Consider the following 20,689-nt stretch of genomic DNA (forward strand, 5'->3'; position numbering starts at 1 on the left):
CATTCATTCAACAAGCACTGCTCATTCCTACAGTGACCACTCACCACCCAGCCGTGAAGACCCAAGTCTCAGCTGGCACTGCCCCACCAGGCACATTCTGGTGCTTCAGAGACAGCAGAACCGACGGCCACCCTCGCCCTGGTGGTGCAGTTACCTCCCAGGGAGAGGAAGCCAGCTCATCCAGGAAGAGATGATTTCTCAGGGCAGCTGGCACTGGTGAGGACACGAGGCAGGAAGCCCAGCCAGCAGTCACTCTGTGACGTGGCTTGGCGGACTCTGCCTAGCCTGGTGCCCAGCACCCCTGACCCCGCAAAAACACGCACCCATGTGCCCCTGGTGGCAGAGACAAGCACAGCTACAGCAGCACTCTTGAAAACACACGATTGTCCACCCATGGTGGCCTGGGCATGGAGACCACAAGTGCTCACAACGGAGGGCCACCTGAGAACTAGGAGTGGGCAGCAGTGCAGGCGGTGCTCAGTGCCAAGAGACCAAGGTCAGCGCTGGGGAGAGTACCAGGCCCCACAGCCTGGTCGGTGGGTCAGGGTCGAAGGCAGGGCAGCTGTCCTGTGGCAGGGGAGCTTCAGGCAGGGGGACTTCAGGGTGGAGGACAATGTGGAGAGGATGTGAGGAGTCCCTGGGGCAGGGCAGGCTCTGTTTCTCAATCTGGGTGCAGTTTATGAGATGCAAATTCATCAAGCCCTACCCTCAGGCTTGCATGCTGATCTGCGGTATACCACACTGCCTGGTGGCTCACACCTGTGATCCTAGCACTTTGAGAGGCCAAGGCAGGAAGATTACTGGAGGCCAGGAGTTCAAGACCAGCCTGGGCAAATAGCAAGACCTTGTCTCTACAAAAAAATAAAATAAAAATTAGCCAGATGTGGTGGTGTGCACCTGTAATTCCAGCTATTCTGCAGGCTGAGGCAGGAGGATTGCTTGAGCACTGGAGTTCAAGGATGCAGTGAGCTATGATCATGCCACTGCACTCCAGCCTGGGCAACAGAGCAAGACCTTGTCTCTAAAAAAAAAAAAGAAAATAGTTGAAATATCATGGGCAACATCTTGGAAACCAATTCATGCACCAGGATTGAAGATGCCTCCAGTTCACTCAGACCTCTGCAAACTGTAGCAGTTCCATCCATCCAGAGTCAGCCCAGTGTTCCTGCTGGGTGGAAGGGAGCCACGGGTTGCCTGCTGGAGACCTGGAGCCTCCCCTTCCAGGTAAGGGCTTTGTCTTCAGGGTTCGCCCACCTTTCCCAAGGCATGAGATGATGGGAGGGGAGGATGTCACTGGAGAACATAATGATAAACAGGGAGGTGGCAGGGCAGGGACGATCACAGCTGTTGTGAACTTGTGTGAATTATTAATACTTAACCTCCTGAGCCAGATGCTTTTCTATAAGCTGGATGCAAACAGACCCGCCTCTCAGGGAGACTGTGCACATCTGAGACAGTCTTCATCTGTGTTCCCCCAAGAAGCAGATGCTGAGACAAGGTTCGTTTACTGGATGGTCCCAGGAAACAGCAACAGGGGCGTGAGGAAGAGATGAGGAGGGAAGTAGCAGGATGGGTGACGGGTGCAGCTCCCTGTGACCTGGCTCGGCTACAAGAAACCTCAGGAGACATCGTAGAGCAACGGTCAAATAAAAATGACCGTGGCTGTTGGTTCAGAGAAGCTCCTGCTCCAAACCCAACACCCAGACCAAACCAGAATGGAGTCACTCATGCTGAATGTCATATCATCAAACTGAACTTAAAAAGGGCCCCTTGGCCGGGCGCGGTGGCTCATGCCTGTAATCCCAGCACTTTGGGAGGCCGAGGCAGGCGGATCATGAGGTCAGGAGATCAAGACCATCCTGGCTAACATGGTGAAACCCTGTCTCTACTAAAAATACATAAAAAATTAGCCGGGCGTGGTGGCGGGCGCCTGTAGTCCCAGCTACTCGGGAAGCTGAGTTGGGAGAATGGTGTGAATCTGGGAGGTGGAGCTTGCGGTGAGCCAAGATCACGCCACTGCACTCCAGCCTGGGCTACAGAGCAAGATTCCGTCTCAAAAAAAAAAAAAAGGGGGACCCTTTTCCCAAAATGAAGAGATTCACAGCAGCCAATCAGTCTACCTGAGTCAGCAGACTCAGGAAACCCCTCCGTATTAGTCTGACAAGGAAAGTGACCCCACAATGCCCAATCACTTGCTGTCCCCCATCTCTGTTTCTTCAGCCTTTTCTGCCTGTAAAGCCCACCTCCTCCACTCAGCCCATGGGAACACCCTTCCTAACTCTCCAGACACGATGCTGCCCAATTCATGAGTCACCAGGGATAGCCAATTAGATCTTGTGTGAGTCGGTTCTTCCATTGCTATGAAGAAACACCTGAGGCTGGGTCATTTATAAAGAAAAGAGGTTTAATCAGCTCAGGCTGTACAGGAAGCACAACACCCATCGTCTGCTTCTGGTGAGGGCTCAGGAATGCAAAGGGGGAGCAGGTGCATCACATGGTAAGACTAGGAGCAAGAGAGAGAAGGCAGAGGCCCCAGGCTCTCTTAAACAACCAGTTCTCCTGTGAACTCACTGAGCGACAGTTCACTCATCACCAAAGGGATGGTGTTAAGCCATTCATTAGGGTCCCACCCCTGTAACCCAACACCTCCCAGCAGGCCCCACCTCCACCACTGGGGATCACATTTCGACACGAGACTTGAAGAGAAGAAACATTCAAACCATATTGGGTCTTAACCAAATGTGTGGAAAGTTTGTTTTGTAACAGCACACACATACCTGGGGTTTCCAGCTGTGCAGCAGGAGCTGGTGCCTATCCACCAGCTAAGGGATACGTCTAAGTCATTTGCTTTCTGCCACTTCCAGGTTGCCCTGCCGGCGGACCCAGGGAAACCCAGCAGGCAGCGGTCACTGGCGACCTTGAGTGTGTAGAAGGGAGGAAGGAGGGGCCTGGGGGGACACCCGCGGCACCTGCTTCAGAGGCACAGTGGGCACAGGCACACACTGCACTCTCCCTCCCTACAGTGGGTGGGTCCTCATGAGTGGGCTGCCATGGTTCTGTTTCAGGCACGTGTGATGTGTGGTGGCAGTGGGAGGTGGCCAGGTGGCTGGATTGAGAAATGCAGCTCCCAGTTACCTGGTCACCCCAGCCTCATGATGCTAAGGTTAAGACAGGGCCGCTTGCTGGGAGATGGTGTCTCACCTCTTTCTCTGCACCTCCGGCAGCCTGAACTGGGCCCACTTGGGAAGGACGAGGATGTCAGACGCTGGGAGAGGCTCCCTTCGTGTCGGGCCTGCTTTTGGGCTCCACATGGATAACCAGCTCCACACCTCACCTCTCACGGCAACTCTGCTTGGCTTTGGTTTCTACTGAGGTAAAATTCACATAACATAAAATTAACCACTGTAAAGCGTCCAATTCTGTGGCACGTCGTCTGCTCACAGGGCTGTGCAGCCTCACCTCTGTCTAGTTCCAAAACATCTCATCGCCCAACTGCTTAGGGGAAACCACTAAACAGGCTCTCCCCATCCCTCTGTGCCTCCGGCCCCCACAACCACGCACCTACTGTCTTTTGCTGTGGGTTCAGGGGAATGTGAAATGCTGGTTATTTCACAGAAATGGAGTCACACAGCCTGTGATCTTTGGTGTCTGGCTTTTTTCACTTACCGTGATCTTTCCAAGGCTCCTGCACACTTCAGCAGGAATTGGTGCCTCATTCCTTTTTATGGCTGGAGAACATTCCCTTGCATGGATAGGTCAGTTTTGTCTGCTCATTGGACAGATATTTGGGACGTTTCCATATTTTGACTGCTGTGAATGGTGCTGCTGTGAACATCCATGCAAAAATTTTTGTTTGAATACTTGTTTTCAATTCTTTTGACCATACACCTAGGTGTAGGCTTGCTGAGCTGTATGTTAATTCTGTTTTACTTTTTGAGGAACCACCAAACTGTTTTTACAGTGGCTAAGCCATTTCACGTTTCCACCAGCAATATACAAGATTTGTCATTTTCCCACATCCTCGCCAACACTTATTTTCCGACTTTTTTGATGCTAGTTATCTCTTGAGTGTGGTGTGATGTCTTGTTACTCTGATTTACATGTCCCTGATGACTAATGATATTCAGCATCTTTTCATGAGATTATTAGCTATTTGCATATCATCTTTGGAAAGGTGTCTATTCAAATTATTTGCTATTTTTAAAACTGACTTTTTGCTGTGTTGAAGAGTTTTTTATATCTTCTGGAAACTAGACATTCATGAGATACATGATTTGCAAAAAATCCTCCCATTCTGTGGTTTGTCTTTTCACCGTTTTGATAGCACCCTTTGAAACACAAAGAGTATTATCAAATTTTCATAAAGTCCAATTCTCCTATTTTTTCTTTTATTGCTTGTGTTTTTTGTTTCATATCCAAGAATCTTTTGCCAAATCCAATGTCATGAGATTTCCCCAGTATTTTCTTCTAAGAGTTTTTGCTCACTGGGGGTTTTGGTCCCTTTTGGGTTCACTGTTGTGTATGGTGTGAGGTAGGGTCTAGCTTCAGTTTTCCCTGTACCACTTGTTGAAGAGACTACTCTTTGTCTCATTGAATAATCTTGGCATCCTTGTTCCAAAAAATTGATGGCAGGTGTGTGGGTTTGTGTCTGAACTCTTATATTCCATTTGTCCACGTCTGGCTTCATGCCAATATCAAACTGTTTTGATTACTGTAGCTTTGTACTGTAGTAAGTTTTGAAACTGGGAAATTGAGTCCTCCAACTCTGTTTTTTTTTTTTTTAAGACTATGTGGCTATTGAGGGAATATCCTTGTTTCATGCCCATTTTTCCACCGAGAAAATGAAGGCAGAAGAAGACTGAGTGACCTAAGGGGGTGGCTCAGCTGGTCAGCGCCAGCGATGACAGATGGAGTGAAGGGACTCAGAGGCCAGGAAAGGACCAGGATGTCCATGGGGCAGAGGCCCTGTGGCTGTGCCTGGCCCTGACCCAAATCTGCTGTCCTCACCTGGCTGACAGCCCTGCCCTTGCAGGCTGCAATCACTCTGCTCATGTGACACTCAGGAAGCCCTGCACCTGCCCAAGAGTCACCTCACCTCCCTAAAATGAGGCCCAGAGGCCAGGTGTCTAAGCCTCCCTTGGCCACCCTCCCTGGGCTGCAGCCCCAGGTCTGGGGAGCACTTTGGCCTGAGGCCCTCTGGAAGGGCAGGGCTTCCCTGTGTCACCTTCTCAGGATGCCTTTGCCAGACTTCTGTCGAAGGTGGGGACCCAAGGCCAGGTGGGCTAGTAAACACCACCTTTGGGAGGGGCTACACCACCACTAGTGCCTGCCCACTCCCCAGCAGGGGTGGGCCACCCAGAGCTGACCCGATGTGGGTGAGCTTGGCTGTAGGTGTGGTCCACAGGCCAGGCCATGGCTGTGGGCTGTGGTCACGGCCTCTCCTCCTCCCCGGTCCTCAGCCATGTCTATGGCTCCAGCCTCTCCTCCTCCCAAGTCCTTGGCTGTGTTTTGTTCCAGCCCTGCTTGCTCCTCCTTCCCTCCCCGGACACTCCCACTGTGTCCAAGAGGACCCTGCAGCTGCCTTCACCTCTGGTTGTGCCTGTGGCTGCAGGGCAAATAAAACCAACCCTTCACCCATCCCCCTCCCCAGGGACCAGGCAGCCTGTCCCTGTCCCGAGAAGAGGCCTTGCACCACCCCTTCCCTCCCACAGGCATCAGGGGCTCCATCGCCCTTCAGCCGTCCAACGCTCAGGGCACCTGTCCCCTGCCACCAAGCGGGGCATTACTACTGCACAGAGAAACAGAAACTCAGATGCTGCAGTTTGGCCTCCTCAGGAAAACAGGATTCCCACAGAAGACCAGCAGGCCAGGGAGGCTGTAGTCCTCCCTCAGCTCCACCATGCAGGTGCCTCTCTCACCTGACTCAGCCTCGCCTGCCAAGGTTGCAAGACCCTGCTCGGTGGGCCCTGGCAAGGCCTCCCCCTTGGAAGGCTCTTCCACTGAGCCCCTGCATTCCCTCCCACCCAGCGCAGGCCAGTGGCACACAGGGCAGGCCACTGTGAACACTCTGGCTGCTCTGGGCCCTGACACAGTACAGGCCTGGGTCCTCCCCAGCCAGGTGTGCAGGCCCCCATCCCCCTAGCCATGGCCTGCCAGCCAGGGCCATAGAGGCCACAGCCACCTCCCCACATGCAGGCTGGGGGCTCCTGCCCAGGAGAACAGATGCCTGCTGTCTTGTTCTCTGGTCTTCCAGAGAGAAGGTTGGCTGAAGAGGGTGCCCCGGCCATGTTCCTGCCACCAACTGGACAACTCCCCTCGAGGGGCCTTGAGCATCTCAGGACACCCTCACCAGGAGCAGGGAAAGTTGGGAGCATGGCGTGGACAGTGCCACCCTTTCAGGCCAGCATGGTCCAGAGGCAAATCCTTACCTGCAGAGCAGCTCAGGGGACGTGTCCAATTGGTCTCACCCTGGAAACGGCTCTATGCTTTGGGGACCACGCAAGCTCTTCAGACAGGCCTGCAGAAGGGCAGCGGGAGGCGGGGCAGGGCCACAGTCTGACCCCCTCAGGCCTTAGGAGCCTCATCTACAGGGACACGAAACCCTTTGACTCCAGACTTCTGGAGCTGGAGGCAACTTTAGGCCTTCCCTAAGCGTAGAGGAAGGTTTGAGGTGAACCTGAAATCTGAATGGGGAGGGGAAGAGAGTTCAGCTTCCTGGACCCCTTGAGAGGAGGGGGAGGCTCAGGGGCTCCTGCACTGTGGCTGACGGCAGCCGCACTCTGATCCTCAGAGTCCTTGCAGGCTTTGGATTGATGCTGGTTTTCGAATGATCAGCCAGGTAGTATGGACCGCAGGAGGAATAGGTCAAAAGCCAGCAATGGTCCAGCAGGGGAGAGGCGGAGGGAAGGGCAGGAGCCACACATGAAGCAGACAGGACCTGGCAGGAAAGCCATGAGCTGCTGGTGCTGGGGACACCGAGGCGTCCACATGGGTCTCTGAGCTCCAGTTGTGTGGGGTGCTTCGTCCTAACATAGCAGACAGTGCCGGGGTGCCCCCATCTGTTCCCTCTCTCCTCAGGGAGACCAGGCCAAGAGTCAGGGTGGGAACGGGCAGGAAAACCACCACAGGGAAGGCCAAGCCCAGCTCAGCCCAGAGTGGAGTGTTCGGGGTCATCTCCTGCCGCCCAGGTCCTCTGACCAGAGAGACAGGTGTCAGCTCTTGGAGGGGCCACAGGTGCACTCCTCTGACCCAAACTACCACACGGGTGACCTGGCCTCACTGGAAAGGCTTGCCCTCCTCTGACCTGGATAAGGAGACGAGCCCAGACTTCTGCTGACCAAAGGCACCCAGCAGAGCAGAGCAGGCTCCGAAGAGCTTTGCTTTGAAGTTGACTACCCCACGGCAGGGGCTTGGGGAGAGGTGGAAGGAGGTGCAGGTGCAACCTCCTCTGAGAATAATGGTGCCAGGTTTTCTCAGTCCCGCAAACTCTGCTCAGCTGGGGGCCTTGTCCACCCACCCTCACTGCCAAGTGGCAGCCCCCAAGTTGGGGGAGCCAAGGCAGCCCTAGGGTTCAGACTCAAAGCCGAACTCCTCTAGACTGGCGTCCTGGCTCAGGGCTGGAAGGACCTTCCAGGGTCCCACGGAGTGTCCAGGCAGAGCAGGGATGAGCACCCCACCTCACAGACCCCACACGAGTACAGTCCCACAGGGTCGTCTGGGGCCAAGCTCCTTCGTAAGATGACAGTGGCTCCCTGAGCCAGCACCAGAATGAGAGACCAGATGAATGTTCCCCAAGTGTCACCACCAAAAGGCGGGGCAGGAAGCACAGGGTGAGCTGGAGGTGGAGTTCATGGGCCAGAGCAGGCCCTGAGGCAGATCCCCTCCCCATTGCTAACCACTGCAGAGCTGCCCAGAGCCCCGCTTCTTTCCAGCAGGCACCCTGATTACCATTTGCAGAAGCATCTCCAGCTCTGCAGGCAGTATGTCCTGCCCACCCTGGTCTGCCCAGGGCTGACAGCCACTCCTGGGGATCATGTTCTCTCCATCAGTCACACACTGGGGTATCCACTTCCTTCTTCAGGCTGCTGCCCAAGGGGTCCCCAGACCCCCACAGAGGTGTGGGGACCCTACGTCCTCCACTACGCCCCAGGGCACCAAAACACCTCCTGGGTTCTCTAACACATCAGATGCCACAGCCTAGCCAGCCCTAGTCCATGCCCTTGAACCCCTGCTGTCTGCAAGCACACGCTCGCACTCCCACCTCCCACAGCCAGCAGGACAGGGTCCTCGTCGGTAAGGACGCTACGGACAATGACATTCACAAGAAGGCACCCGTGGATGGCAGCGAGGACAATCGCTCAGTCTGTTTGGAAACTTACTTTTGGAGTCTCCAAAAAACAATCTCTGAAACCAAACAGAAAAGGAAAGCAGTCCATCCGTGGCAGCGGGCAAGGGCGCACACACTCACAGAGGTTCCATAGAGCAAAAGTAGAATAATTTCTGAGCAGACCCGCCATCCGAACGGCTGGGAGCTGCAGACCCCCCGGCGCTCCCTGTGTCTTCTGAGCAGAGACCAGGCTCAGCATCCCGCAGACCCCCACCCTCCCTAGGCAGAGGCAGGAGTGGGTCCTAAGAGAGCAGTACACATCCTCCAGGACCTGGGGTCCTCCACGGAAGATGGGGGCATGGAAGGGAGGCCCCCACGCTGTGGCCCGACAGGCACTGCCCGCCTCAGCCCGTCAGACAATGCTAAGTGTCCCTCCTCTGCCCTAACTCTGCATCGGCGGAAGAGGAGGTCCAGGCTGCGCCACACGCCCGCTCTCAGGAACAAACTTTTCCTCTTGGTTGTTTCCTCACTTGCTCATTCCTTCCTTCTTTGTGTTGCACACGTGTGCCCCCACTGTCCAGACAGGCAAAGACACCAAAGCAGGAGGGGGTGGTCTTGGTCAGAGCCACATGGGCTACTGTGGTGGCTGGGATTCGAGGCATCAACTACGTCCTCAAACCCACCCATGTGTCCTGTGTGGAGCGGCCCCAGGGACGGGGTGGAAGCGGGGACTGATCACTCTTGCCCACCCTCCCAGAGTCCCAGTCTGGACCCTGCACCCGACCAGCACGGGCAGCCTGGCGGCTGCTGCCCTGGCGACGGCAGGCGTGTGCAGCATTGCCAGGAGGGAACCAGGGGCAGCTGCAGCTGCTCAGGATCCTGTGGCTCCTCCCAGGTGCAACCCCGCCCTTTGCTTCCAATCCCCCCGGTGGCATGTGCCTCCTACAGGGAAGGTCCTGGCTACAGGTCTCCTGGTCTGTGGAATGGGAATGATTCCAGGACCTGCGATGGTGGCAGGGACTTCCTTAGGAGATGAAGCCACCCAGGGGTCACCAGGGCCAGGCCAGGGCTTCGAGCATCACTTTCTGAGCCCTGCTGTCCACACTGCTCTCCAGAGGCCCAGAACTGGGCTGGAGGAAGGACCTGCCTGGAGGAATAACCCAGTCTGGTGGGATTGAGGAGGCATAAACAGTGATGGGGTAACTATCGAGCCTCAGGCCGGGTTACCCCAAGTCCAGGTTCCCAGGCTCAGGCAGCCCTGCCCGATCCGGCAGTGTGTGAGACCACACAGAGAGAGCGGGATCATGGGCCCGGGCTCCTGACCGTACTGGATAAGGTGTGCAGGCAGCCACTCCAGGCCGACAAGAAGGAGCAAGCCCGGAGCATGCACTGCACAGGGGTCTGTGAGTCACAAAATGTGACGTAGCAGAGGGTATGTGGGGGAAGGCAGGGAAATGTACACTTGGATTGGGTCCCCAAAGCCTCCCTCTCCAGCAATGACTCAGTGTCTCTGGGTGAAGGAGCAACCTTCTCTGGGGGGCAGGGCAGGAAACCCCAAGCACCCAGGGGGAGGGGAGCCACCGTCCTGCTCCAGCCCTACACAGTGGCTGAGAGCCCCCGGCACGGGGGTGTTGGCACCACCCCCACCATGGGCCCTGCTGCAGCTTCCAGGTGATGCCACAGGCCCTGAAATCAGGACACCCTTGCTGTACATGACGGTCATCTTGAGGTACTCTGCCAAGGCTGCCGACCTCTAAATCTGCCCCCGATTCTGCGGGTCAGGCATCTGGCTTCACTGCCAGGCCTTACCATGGGGAGAACAGGGGGCCGGGGTGGGGGACCTGGGAGCCAAGGAAGGAGCAAAGTTCTCCAGACACCAACACCGCAGTCCTCGCCCCCTCTCCACAGACCCCATCTAGGCCAGTTCCCCATGTGCAGCTAAAGCCACGCGCCCTCCTACCATACAAGGTGCAGGCAGCCCTCCCGCCTTCTTCAAAGAGGCAGCTGCTCTGGGTCACTCCACTCTCCTCCCTCAGTGACCTAACTTGTCGCCGGGTTCCGACCCTATCCCTTCTCCAGAGGTCACCGGGCCCCACCCAGCAGCCCAAAACCAGTAGACCGGCCCTGCCCCATCACTTTGGTTTCTCCAGCATCCAAAGAACGTGGAGGGTCACCCTCCAAGGTCCAACAATTAAGCCATCTGTTGCCGCTCCCTGGGACTGGGAGAGGTGAGGTCGAGTTTCTTGGCCAATTTCCTGCGTGCAGCACCCACACCAGAAAAGCCCCAGGTGTGAGCCGGAGCCCAGCGCGAGATGGCTGGAAGCGGGCGGGGAGGGGGCCGCTGCGGGGTGCAGGCGGGGTGAGGGGCGGCGGCCCGAGGCGCGGCCGGCGGGCGGAGGGGACGGAGGCGCCGGAGAGCGTTTGCGGGGCGCGCTGCCAGAGTGCAGGAAGCCGGAGCGCGCGGGAGGGAGCGGGGAGCGGGATGCCGATTTCGGCTGGGGGCGGGGAAGCCCCTGATTGGGGCGCGGGAGGCGTGATGTCACGTCCGGCGGGGGAAGCCCTGCCTCGCGCACCCTCCGCCCCCGTCCCCGCCCCCACAGGTGGTGCCACCGCCCTGGGCGCTGGGCGTGGGGGGCCGCCCTCAGGGACCCCGGCCGCGGCCCCGCGCTCCCCGGCTCCGCCGCCTCCCGCCGGGGATCGACAGAGTCGCGCGGCCGGGCGGGCCCTCTGGGTCCCTGAAAGCCAGAGGAGCGCCCAGTGCGCCCCGGCCGGCGCCCCCGCGCCGCGCCCCGCCCCGACCGGTGCTCCCAGTCCCTCCCCCACCCCTGCGCTCCCGCCCTGCCCCGCCCCTCTCCTCTCCCGTGGCCGCCGAGGGGCCGGGCCGGCGGCGGGGGAGGCGCCGAGCCGGGACTGCGCTCGCCCGCTGCGCTCTGGGCTGCCCGAGCGAGCGTTCGGACCTCGCACCCCGCGCGCCCCGCGCCGCCGCCGCCGCCGCCGCCGGCTTTTGTTGTCTCCGCCTCCTCGGCCGCCGCCGCCTCTGGACCGCGAGCCGCGCGCGCTGGGACCTTGGCTCTGCCCTTCGCGGGCGGGAGCTGCGCAGGACCCGGCCAGGATCCGAGAGAGGCGCGGGCGGGTGGCCGGGGGCGCCGCCAGCCCCGCCATGGAGCTCCGGGCCCGAGGCTGGTGGCTGCTGTGCGCGGCCGCAGCGCTGGTCGCCTGCGCCCGCGGGGACCCGGCCAGTAAGAGCCGGAGCTGCAGCGAGGTCCGCCAGATCTACGGAGCCAAGGGCTTCAGCCTGAGCGACGTGCCCCAGGCGGAGATCTCGGGTGAGTGAGGGCGCGGCGCCGGAGACCCCGGCCTGGCCGGGCTTTGGGCTCCAGACCCTGGTCTTCCCAACGCGGCTACTCGTCCCCGGCGTGGGATCCTGCCGCGTGCGCCCAGCCGCCCGGGCCCCGAGTGGCCCCCTGCGCTGCGGCTCCTCTGCAACCCTCGCCTCCAAGCCCCGCGCCGTACTCCCTCGCCAGGGTCTCCTCCGGTCCGCTCGGTCATCCTCCACCCCTCCCCGACCCCGCTGCACGCCGGAGCTGATCTGGCTGGGCTGCGGGCTCGGGGCGCTCCTCCCGGGCCACGGCTGGAGCTGGGCGTCTTCTGCCCGCCGCTCGGCCCAGCGCGCCTGCAGGCCGGGAGTCCCAGTCCCGGGGCTGGCTGTCGGGGCGCTGCGGGGCTCGGCGTGGCCGGGCTGTCGGGGCGCCGCTGACGGTGGCCGCAGACCCCCTCATCTCTGTACAGACCTCTCTGGGAGGCGTCTTGGGTCCTGCCCGGGGGTTCTCGTAGGGTCTCCGGCAAAGGCAGCCTAGGTGGATTTTATAAGCGGACCCCTCGGGGGATAGTGCGGAGGGGCGGGGAGGGAGCTGGGCGCTTCTCCGCGGGTGGAACGCCGCCGCCTCGCAGAGATTCCTGTCGGAGAACTTGTGCGCGCCGGCCCCCGCCTGGCACTTGGGCGGCCTCGCGCCGTGAGTCCAGCTGCAGGTGGTCGGCGCGTTGGATCCCGCCCAGGGGCCGTGTCATTTCTTTGTAAGAACAGCGGCCCTCTTGGCGCCCCCTAAGCCCTGCAGCCGCCTTCGGCTCTGCTTCTTCCCTCCCTGTGGTCCCGAAGGAGCTTTGGGGACAGAAGTGTACGGATGGGTGGAGCGGTGGGCTCCGTATTCTAAAGACCTTTTGGAACCCAAGCTTCACCTTCCCACGTGTGGGGACCACCCTCGGTCTGTACCCCGTGCCAGGGACTCAGTGGGCAAGAATAGAGCAGACCAGGTTCCTGCTCTGGGGGGCTCCTCTGAAACCAGGGGAGTAGGAGTGCGGGTGGAGGGCCACTCAGATGGGGACTCAGCGCAGGAATGCCCACGGTCCTGGGGATTCTGAGCAAGGAGGATCCGTGCGTCTGGGTGAGGGGGGGTCTGTGACCATGCCTCGCTGCGGGGGGCGGGGTGGGAAGCGGTGGGAGGAGGCAGCCGGGCTCTGGATCCCTGCCCCTCCAGGAGGAACAGAACCCACAGACAGCCCCTTGCCCTTGGTGGATCTCCCAGTGCCCCCAGCCTGAGGTTCTTTAAGGACCCCCTGACCGCTCCCCCCAGGAGGAACAGAACCCACAGTCTCTTGGCGGATCTCCCGATGCCCTCCCCACCAGCCTGAGGGTCTTGCAAGGACCCGTCCAAAGTCCCCGGTACAGACCTTCCTGTGCCTCTGCAGAGTCAGCCCTGTCATTTCCAGGCTGCCTCCCGCACCCCACTGGGCTCTGTCTATCCCAGGTAGGGGCACACCTGGATGCCAGGCAGCACAAGGCCCTGGGCACGGTTGGGTTCGTTCTCTGCCCCTCTACCCACACCCAGAGAGGCATCCCTGACCTTCCTGGTGAATCCCTCCCCAGGCACCAGGGTAGCAGAGTGGCTGAATGGCTGCCCCTACCCAGCCCAGAGTCTTGAATGCTGCTCCGTTGGAAGCCATTAGCCCCCAGCCCTTTTTAGTACCTTCATGTTCTCTGGGCATTTGCACCCTTAGGAGCCAACCTAACCCTGTTGGCATTCACAGGTCACTGTTCCCAGTTAGAGAGACAGAGTGGCAGAGTTTGGCCATCTCCCAAGGGTGAGAAGAGAGGGCAGGACAAGATGGAGAAGTTTACGTGGGGCTGGGCCAGAGAGCGTGGGTCTTGCTGCCCTTGGGTTGGGGAATGCAGTGGGTTAGAGACCCAGGACAGGCAGATTGTGTTGGTTTCTCTGTGTCTGATGGGGCAGGGGATGCTGTCCACCCCACGTGGGGAGTATGAACGCCCTCCAGCTGTCTAACCACGATGCCAGCCATGGGCCGGTGCCTGCCGCCAGGGCTCGGGGTGCCACCCTCCTCCAGGCCTGCAAGGCCGGGACTGCAACTGGGCAGGGTTACTGCTTCTCTAGCCGGTGCTCCTCCGACGGGAGCCTCTCTCCCTGGACCCCCTATGGCTGCAGAAGTGGGGAGTAAACTTCGGGGCCCAGGGTACAGAAGACAATGTGGGAGGCACGTGGGCTGATGGGAACAGGGTGACCCCCTCGGGCCGCAGCAGCCCTGGGGTAGCCAAATCCAGTGTCCCCTCCTGCTTTGTTGGCTGGGCCTGGGCTCCGCGGGACGGGCGCCCTCTGGTGGCCCCTGGGCGGCATATCCTCCCAGGAGCCCAGGACCCTGTGTGGCCTAGTGGGCACCATCCTCAGTCCCGTCTGTCCTGCATCCAGACTTCTCCAGGGGGACCTCCGCAGAGGGGATGGGAGCCCCCTGGGGTTGGACACCTCGCTGGCCCAGAGCAGGTGGGGTAGAGATCTGATACTTCCTCGTGGGAAGGAGAGCAGGTGGCCCTGGGTGTGTGGCTGGCCTTCCCGGCCTCTGCCCCAGGGACCAGAAATGGCAGTGGGCGACAGGAGACTTATGAAAGAGGGCAGCGTCAGGACATGTCGGGCTCCCTTTTGAGCCGCCTTTTGTCTTCTGGACAGCCGGGCCAGGCTGCAGTGACAGGAGTAGTGTCCCATCTTATGGGCAAGGAAGCAGGCCTGGGTGCCACCAGCTGGACCATGGCACTGTGGCGGGGCACCCAGCCACCCTCCCTTTGTGCCAGGGCACGGCACAGAAGGCAAGGGCGGAGCCGAGTGGCACCCTGGGCACCCCTGCACTGCCAGGAGTCCTCATGCTGAATCACTGCCCACGTGCCAGCAGGCCTCCTGCTTTTCCCTGCAAGGTTGTATCGGAGCATAGGTGTTCCCGGAGCACCTTCCTGGTCCCCTGACGTCTGATGTGATGTGTTGTGTGTCTGTTTGCTCCTTTGCTGGGGTCCCAGTGCCCCACCTTGGCACTGGTTGCTGGGACCACCTCTGTCTGTTTCCCTGTTGTAGCCTGACTCCCGGCCCAGGGTCGCTTCTCATAGGACACCCCCAGGCCTTCCTGGCTTTACATCTGGCTGTGCTGGGTGGGGAGCGACACGTGGAGGGTAGAGGAGGGTCTCCTCAGAGCAGACACCCCTGTTCTCAGGGTCTCCCAGCCTGAGGCAGAGGAGGAGGGCCCTAAGGTCCAGTTTTGGGGGCAGAAGTCAGAGCGGGGTATGGGACTGTCTGTATCACAGGAACTGCCTGGCCGCCCCTGTGCCCTGGGGTGGCAACCTGCCTACCAGCTGGAGTGGGTACCAGCGTGCCCTGGAGCCTGTACCAAGCACCCACTCGTTGGGCCCCTGTGAAGGAATCTTCTCTGTGCCACTTTTGACCGCCTGGGTGGTTGGCACACAGACTCTGGGGGACCATCCTCAGAGGGTCTGGACCTCTCCTTCCCACATGCCTGAAAGGGTGCTCCTGGCTGGGCCCAGGAGAGCCCACCAGCATCTGCCTCTCAGTCCTGCTCAGCGGGCCTCTCGGAGGCTGCCTGGCGTACAGCCCCTCACCAGACCAGATGGTTCCCTGTGCCCTGTCCTGTACAGGTGGCTCCGTGTGGTTCCCAGGTGGTCCTCAGCCTTTGCTGTGCCACCGCTCTTCCTTCCATGAGAGGAGCTGGGATTTCATCATCCCCAGCATGAGGACTGAGCTGATCTCAGTGGAGCCCTGATCCGACAGGGCCACCTGTGTGATGCAGTGACCTGGGTCCCTGCTGGACCGCCAAGCCTCCCAGGCCAGGCAGGCCACCGCAGTCCTCAGGCACAGATGCCCCCACCCCCATCCCATCCACAGCCTCCCTGGGCCTCTTCACAGGAGAGAAAGGGAATAATCATGACCTCCCACGAAGGTGGCCAGGAGGGAGAAGGTGCCGGGATGCTGTGCGCCTCGTGGGCAGCCTCGGGCCGTGTCCTCCCCTCTCCCCGGACACCTTCTGCAAAGGCCCACACAACCATCTCAGTTAATGGCATCCAGTACCCCAAGAGCACTCGTGAACCCGGCTTGTCTGGTTAACACATCAGACGGAAGGGGTCTTTGTAGACCCGTTTTGCAAATGAGTAAACCGAGGCCTGGCGAAGCCTTCCTCTTAGGGCCGGATCTGGCTGCAGCATTGACCACTGTCCAGTAAGGCCAGGCCAGGCTGCCTGTCCCAGGCTCTGCACTTTCTGGAAGGCTCGTGCATTCCCCAGCCAGGTCTCCTGGGCCTGGGCTCCATCTCTTAGGCACATTTGGAACGTTTAACCGGGACTCCTCCAGGCCTCCCTGCCTGCAGTCTTGCCCAGCTCCTCCTGGCCTTGCTGCCCGGAGAGTCGGCCTTCCACACAGCTGGGCCTCGCCCTCCGGCCTGGCTCCACTGCCTGTCAGGGGAGAGCTGCCGCTCCAGCCTGCTAGGAGGGCTGTTCCTGGCGGGTGCTGCAAAGCCCTGCATGTCCCCAACAGGGCAGACCAGCCACCCACACTGGGCCAAGTGCCCCAGGATTAGTGGGCAGGCATCCTATTCAGGTGCCCACAGGTGCCAAGCCAGGGAGACGAGGCAGGCTGGTCTGTTGGGGCTTGTACCTTCACACCAGCGATCACTAGGGACAGTGCGAGCCCATGGCTGACACATCTTCCCAGGTGCTGAGGACGCCTCCCTGCAGCAGGACTGGGGGCATACCTACCTGGTGGCCGAGCCGCAGGACTGGGGGCATACCTACCTGGTGGCCGAGCCGCAGGACTGGGGGCATACCTACCTGGTGGCCGAGCCACAGGACTGGGGGCATACCTACCTGGTGGCCGAGCCGCAGGACTGGGGGCATACCTACCTGGTGGCCGAGCCGCAGGACTGGGGGCATACCTACCTGGTGGCCGAACCGCAGGACTGGGCATCCGATCCCAGAGGAGAGCTTAGTGGGTATCTGAACATGCCCATGTCTGTTCTACGGCATCCACGTGCGTGGCCCAGGTGTCAGCCGTGGGCTGGCACTAGACGGGAGATGAGCCACAGGAGGGGCTCACTCGAAGCCACATGGGTCAGGTCTGGCCTGGGGCCCCACATGTGCCATGTCTGGGCTGGTGAGAGGCTGGATGCCTTTTCTTAAGCCAGACTGTTCTCCCAGGGCCTGACTCGGTTATTTCAGATCAAGACTGGATCCCTGGTGGAGGCTGGGTGTGGGCACTGCTATATGCGGGGCCTCTGTCCAACCCTGGCCCTGTCCAGTGTCGACGTGCCCAGAGCCCTGAGCCAACCTGGATCTTGCCAGTCGCCAGCACAGCCCTGTGGGGCCCGGGATCTTGCCCACCTTACATGGGGGCTCCAGACAAGAGCCGCCTACCTGGAGCCTGGGCTCCTCGCTGCCGTGCCTGTGGCGGCTTTTCTTTGTCTGGGAACAGGCCTGGGCAGGTGCCCTGAGCCGCTTGAAGTCTCCTGATGGGGTGGGGGGTGCAGTGCAGGGTGTTGAGGCGTGGGCCAGGGAAACGGGTGGTTCTCCCTCCACTTCCAGGCCCCACACCCAGGCGGGAGCACGCAGCAGTCAGGTGAGGGCAATGCTGGGGAGCAGGGCCCAGAGCTGCAGCCTCCTTGGCTGCTCTTGGCCCTCTGTGGGTGGCAGGGAAGTGCAGGTGTGAGGGGCACACCCCACTGCCCCAGGCTCAGTAGCAGTCTGGAATCCGGGGTGGGTTTAGGAGCCCCTGAGAGGGCCAGGCCAGCCTCACACCATCCCCTCCTCTGCCTGTGGCCTCAGCTCCATCTCCCGCCAGCTCCTGCTGACCCACCTTCCTGGCACACCTATCCCCTCCCTCCACGGCATCCTCCCCGTGCCCACCCACAGCTCCTCCTCCGGCCTTTCGCCACAGCTTGACTTCCTGGGCATCCCCCAACATGTACACTGCCTGTTGCTGGGGCCACCGTCTGGGCAGGCCTGAGCTCACACAGGGTGGCGAAGGCCCCAAGTCCCTCCCGGTGCCAGGCAGGGATGGGTGCTGGGGTTAGGAGCACAGGTGTTTCCAGAACACGCCAGAACAGTGCCACGGGCTGAGCAGCTGTAGCTGCAGACGTGTGTCATCTGTGGTTCTAGAGGCTGGAAGCCTGAGATCAAGGTGTCCGTCCACCAAGCTGGCCCCTTCTGAGGCTGAGGAAGAGTCTGTTCGGCCGCTGCCAGCTTCCGGGTGTTCCTTGGCTGGTAAATCCCACCTTGTTCTTCACAGGCCACTCTCCTCGTGTGCGCTTCTGTCTCCGAATTCCCCCTCTTCACAAGAACACGGCTCTAATTGGGTCAGGGCCCACCAGTACCATCTCTTCTTAACCAGACTCCACACCCAAAGTCACATCCTGAGGAATCGGGGTTAGACCTGGGCTGTGTGGGTTTTTGGTGGCACAGTTTAGCCTGTAGTGGGGAGCTAGCCCAGCCCAGCACACCTACGTCTTCCCGTCAGGCAGCAAAGACCCCGAGGCTCTGGGTGTTTCATGATTGTGGCCTCCTGAGCACGGGGCTGTGTCTCTGTAATGGGCTTAGAGCTCAGCACAGATGTGCCTGAGACCCTGGTGACAGTGTGATGGAGTCGCCACGCCCCCGCCTGCCGCTCACCCCCGCCCACCCGAGGTGCTCTCAGGGCACAGCCTGGTCCCCACAAGCCCGGGAGGCCTCAGCTTCAGACCCTGCGAGGCTCCTGGCTCCTTGGCCAGCCCCTCCTGCCCTGGGCCTCCGCTTCTCCCTCAGGTCCGGGTGGCAGGGCCAGGCCACTCAGGTGATGTTCCAGGTCTAGTGGCACGGCAGTGGCTGAGGATGCCGCCACCTGTGCTGTCACAGGACCTGGGTGGGGGGCAGTGGCCAGGCTGGCCTGAAAACCTTCTCCAGGTTGGGTTGGGGAGTCGTGGCTCAGTGGTGTGAGTGTGCCTTGGACAGGCCCCAGGGTCCCACTTGTCAGGGGCAGAGCCCTTCAGGTGGACTTTGGACGGGGAGGCAGTGGGACTGCAGGGTGAGGGCGCCAGCGAGGGTTTGGAGATGCAGAGGTGAGGGAGGCCCGGGTACCAGGAGGCTGCACCGCTGCTGACTCCTGAGGTGGTGGCTGGCCGACGAGGCCCACTGTTCTCTTGTGCTAAGTGCCCCTTGGGTCCTGGAGGCTTGGCAGGGTGACAGGGCAGCCCCCAGGGGCTCCCCCCAACCTGCTCCTTCAGGAGGAGGAGACCTCCCAGGGCTCTGGTGGGGAGGAGGGCCAGCCACAGAGCCACTGTAGATCATCCCTGAGGCCAGGGGACTCGGCAGCACAAACCCTGAGCCCAGCATGGGGCAGTGGGAGGTGAGGCCCAGCGGCAGCTGTGAACGAGGCCGGCCGGTGGGCTCTCAGGGGTCTTTGATGGGACGCAGCTGGTGGACAGTGAGAGGAGGGGACTGGGGCTGGAGCAGGGCAGTGAGGAGGACCCTGGGGTCCCTCCTTCCCCAGGCCCTCCCTCCCCTGGTCCGCTCCCATCTTTGAGGGGCCCCAGGAGTTCCCAGAGTTGGCAGCACCAGGGGCTGTCTACTGGGTGGGCTGAGCACCACTTCGTTTGCAGTTTGGAAAGCTGAGTCCCAGAGAAGGGTCCCCAGGGCTCAGAGCTGAGAGGCCTCGCTGCCCCGGGCCAGGCCCCACACTTGCTTGCCGAGTGACTCACTCCTGCTCTGGGCCTGGCTAGCAGGGGTGAGGCTGGGTCAGAGGATGGGGAGCTGGGCCAAGGCCACAGACCACCCCACAGGTGCAGGCACCCAGAGGCCTGAGGGGCACTGGGAGCACATGGGAGGGGAGACTGTGAACACGGCTTGGCTTCTTTGCAGCCCCGTGTTGGGGCCGTGTGAGGACACACGCCGCAGGAGGGCCCGGCTAGCCTCAGCCCAGCCCAGTCACCACGCCCGGCAGGTCTCCTGAGGTCAGAGCCGGCCCCGCAGTGGGCACCACATGCCCGCCTGCTGTCCTGGCTCCTGAGGGACAAGGGTGAGCTGGGCGGGCCAGGAAGCACAACGTTGCTAGGCTTCTCTTCCTGCCCCACAGAAGTTCGGGTTCTACTGAGAAACTTGGCTGGGGCTTCTGGGGACTCCTAAATCCAGCTGCCCAGGACCCTGCGGCACTGTCCATCCTGAGCCCTGTCCTCGCCCGCTGGTCCGGAGCCCTGTCCTCGCCCGCTGGTCCTGAGCCCTGTCCTCGCCCGCTGGTCCGGAGCCCTGTCCTCGCCCGCTGGTCCTGAGCCCTGTCCTCGCCCGCTGGTCCGGAGCCCTGTCCTCGCCCGCTGGTCCTGAGCCCTGTCCTTGCCCGCTGGTCCATCCTGGGGTGATGGATCTGGCTGCAGTGACCCCAATGCTCTGAGGCCCAGAACAGTGCGTCTCCCTCCTGGGAACAGCCAAGCCTTGGACAGGCCCACACAGCAGCGACAGGACCCTGAGCCTCCCTGGCAGGGGTGTTTCCTGGGTGCACCATCAGCAGTGGGACCTGTAGGGAAGTCTGTGGCCTGTGCACACCTTCAGACGATTTCCCCAAACACCGAGGACAGCTGTCCAGTGCGTCACAGAGCTGTGGCCCATGGGTGATGGTCTCAGCCTGTCCCTGCATCTGGTGCAGCCTAAGTGCCAGGGCCCCCTGTGGACCCTGCAGGTCACCCCTGTGTCTGGCGCATCCTTGGTGACTGGGGCTCTCTGTGGCTGTTCTGATCCTGTCCTTGTGGTAACCCATTTGTGACATCCAAGTGTCTCCTTAAGAACCGGGGCCAGGAGACCCATCCTTGGCTCTGGAGATTGCAGGGAGCACATCCCACCCACCTGTGACCATCTGCCAGGCCCTGGGGACAAAGCTGATGCCACCTGCCACCAGAGTTGACTCAGGCGTTTCCATGCATCTCCAGTTGTCATGGAGCTTGGGACACGCTGGACCCAAGGAGGTATTTTAAAAGAACAAGGCTTTGTGTAATCCAGCCCCACTG

General features: G+C 60.7%; 1 protein-coding gene and 1 long non-coding RNA gene across 2 annotated transcripts in view; one reads left to right on the top strand and one right to left on the bottom strand.

Annotated features, from left to right (window-relative positions):
- Positions 1-2,386: 2,386 nt before the first annotated feature.
- On the bottom strand, positions 2,387-6,965 carry LOC141408249 (uncharacterized). Its single transcript, XR_012421653.1, has 3 exons — positions 6,429-6,965; positions 2,778-3,368; positions 2,387-2,503 (listed from the first exon to the last, which is right to left on the bottom strand). It is a non-coding gene; the product is annotated as an uncharacterized lncRNA (long non-coding RNA).
- A 3,957-nt stretch (positions 6,966-10,922) lies between these two features.
- GPC1 (glypican 1) overlaps positions 10,923-20,689 on the top strand; it is a 32,312-nt gene continuing 22,545 nt past the window's right edge. Inside the window, exon 1 of the mRNA XM_005574819.5 lies at positions 10,923-11,652. Within this exon, the coding sequence (XP_005574876.1) occupies positions 11,487-11,652 (166 nt within the window). The 5' untranslated portion in view covers positions 10,923-11,486. The remainder of the gene's footprint in view (positions 11,653-20,689) is intronic.

Source organism: Macaca fascicularis, chromosome 12, assembly GCF_037993035.2.
Source record: "Macaca fascicularis isolate 582-1 chromosome 12, T2T-MFA8v1.1".
NCBI lineage: Eukaryota > Metazoa > Chordata > Mammalia > Primates > Cercopithecidae > Macaca > Macaca fascicularis.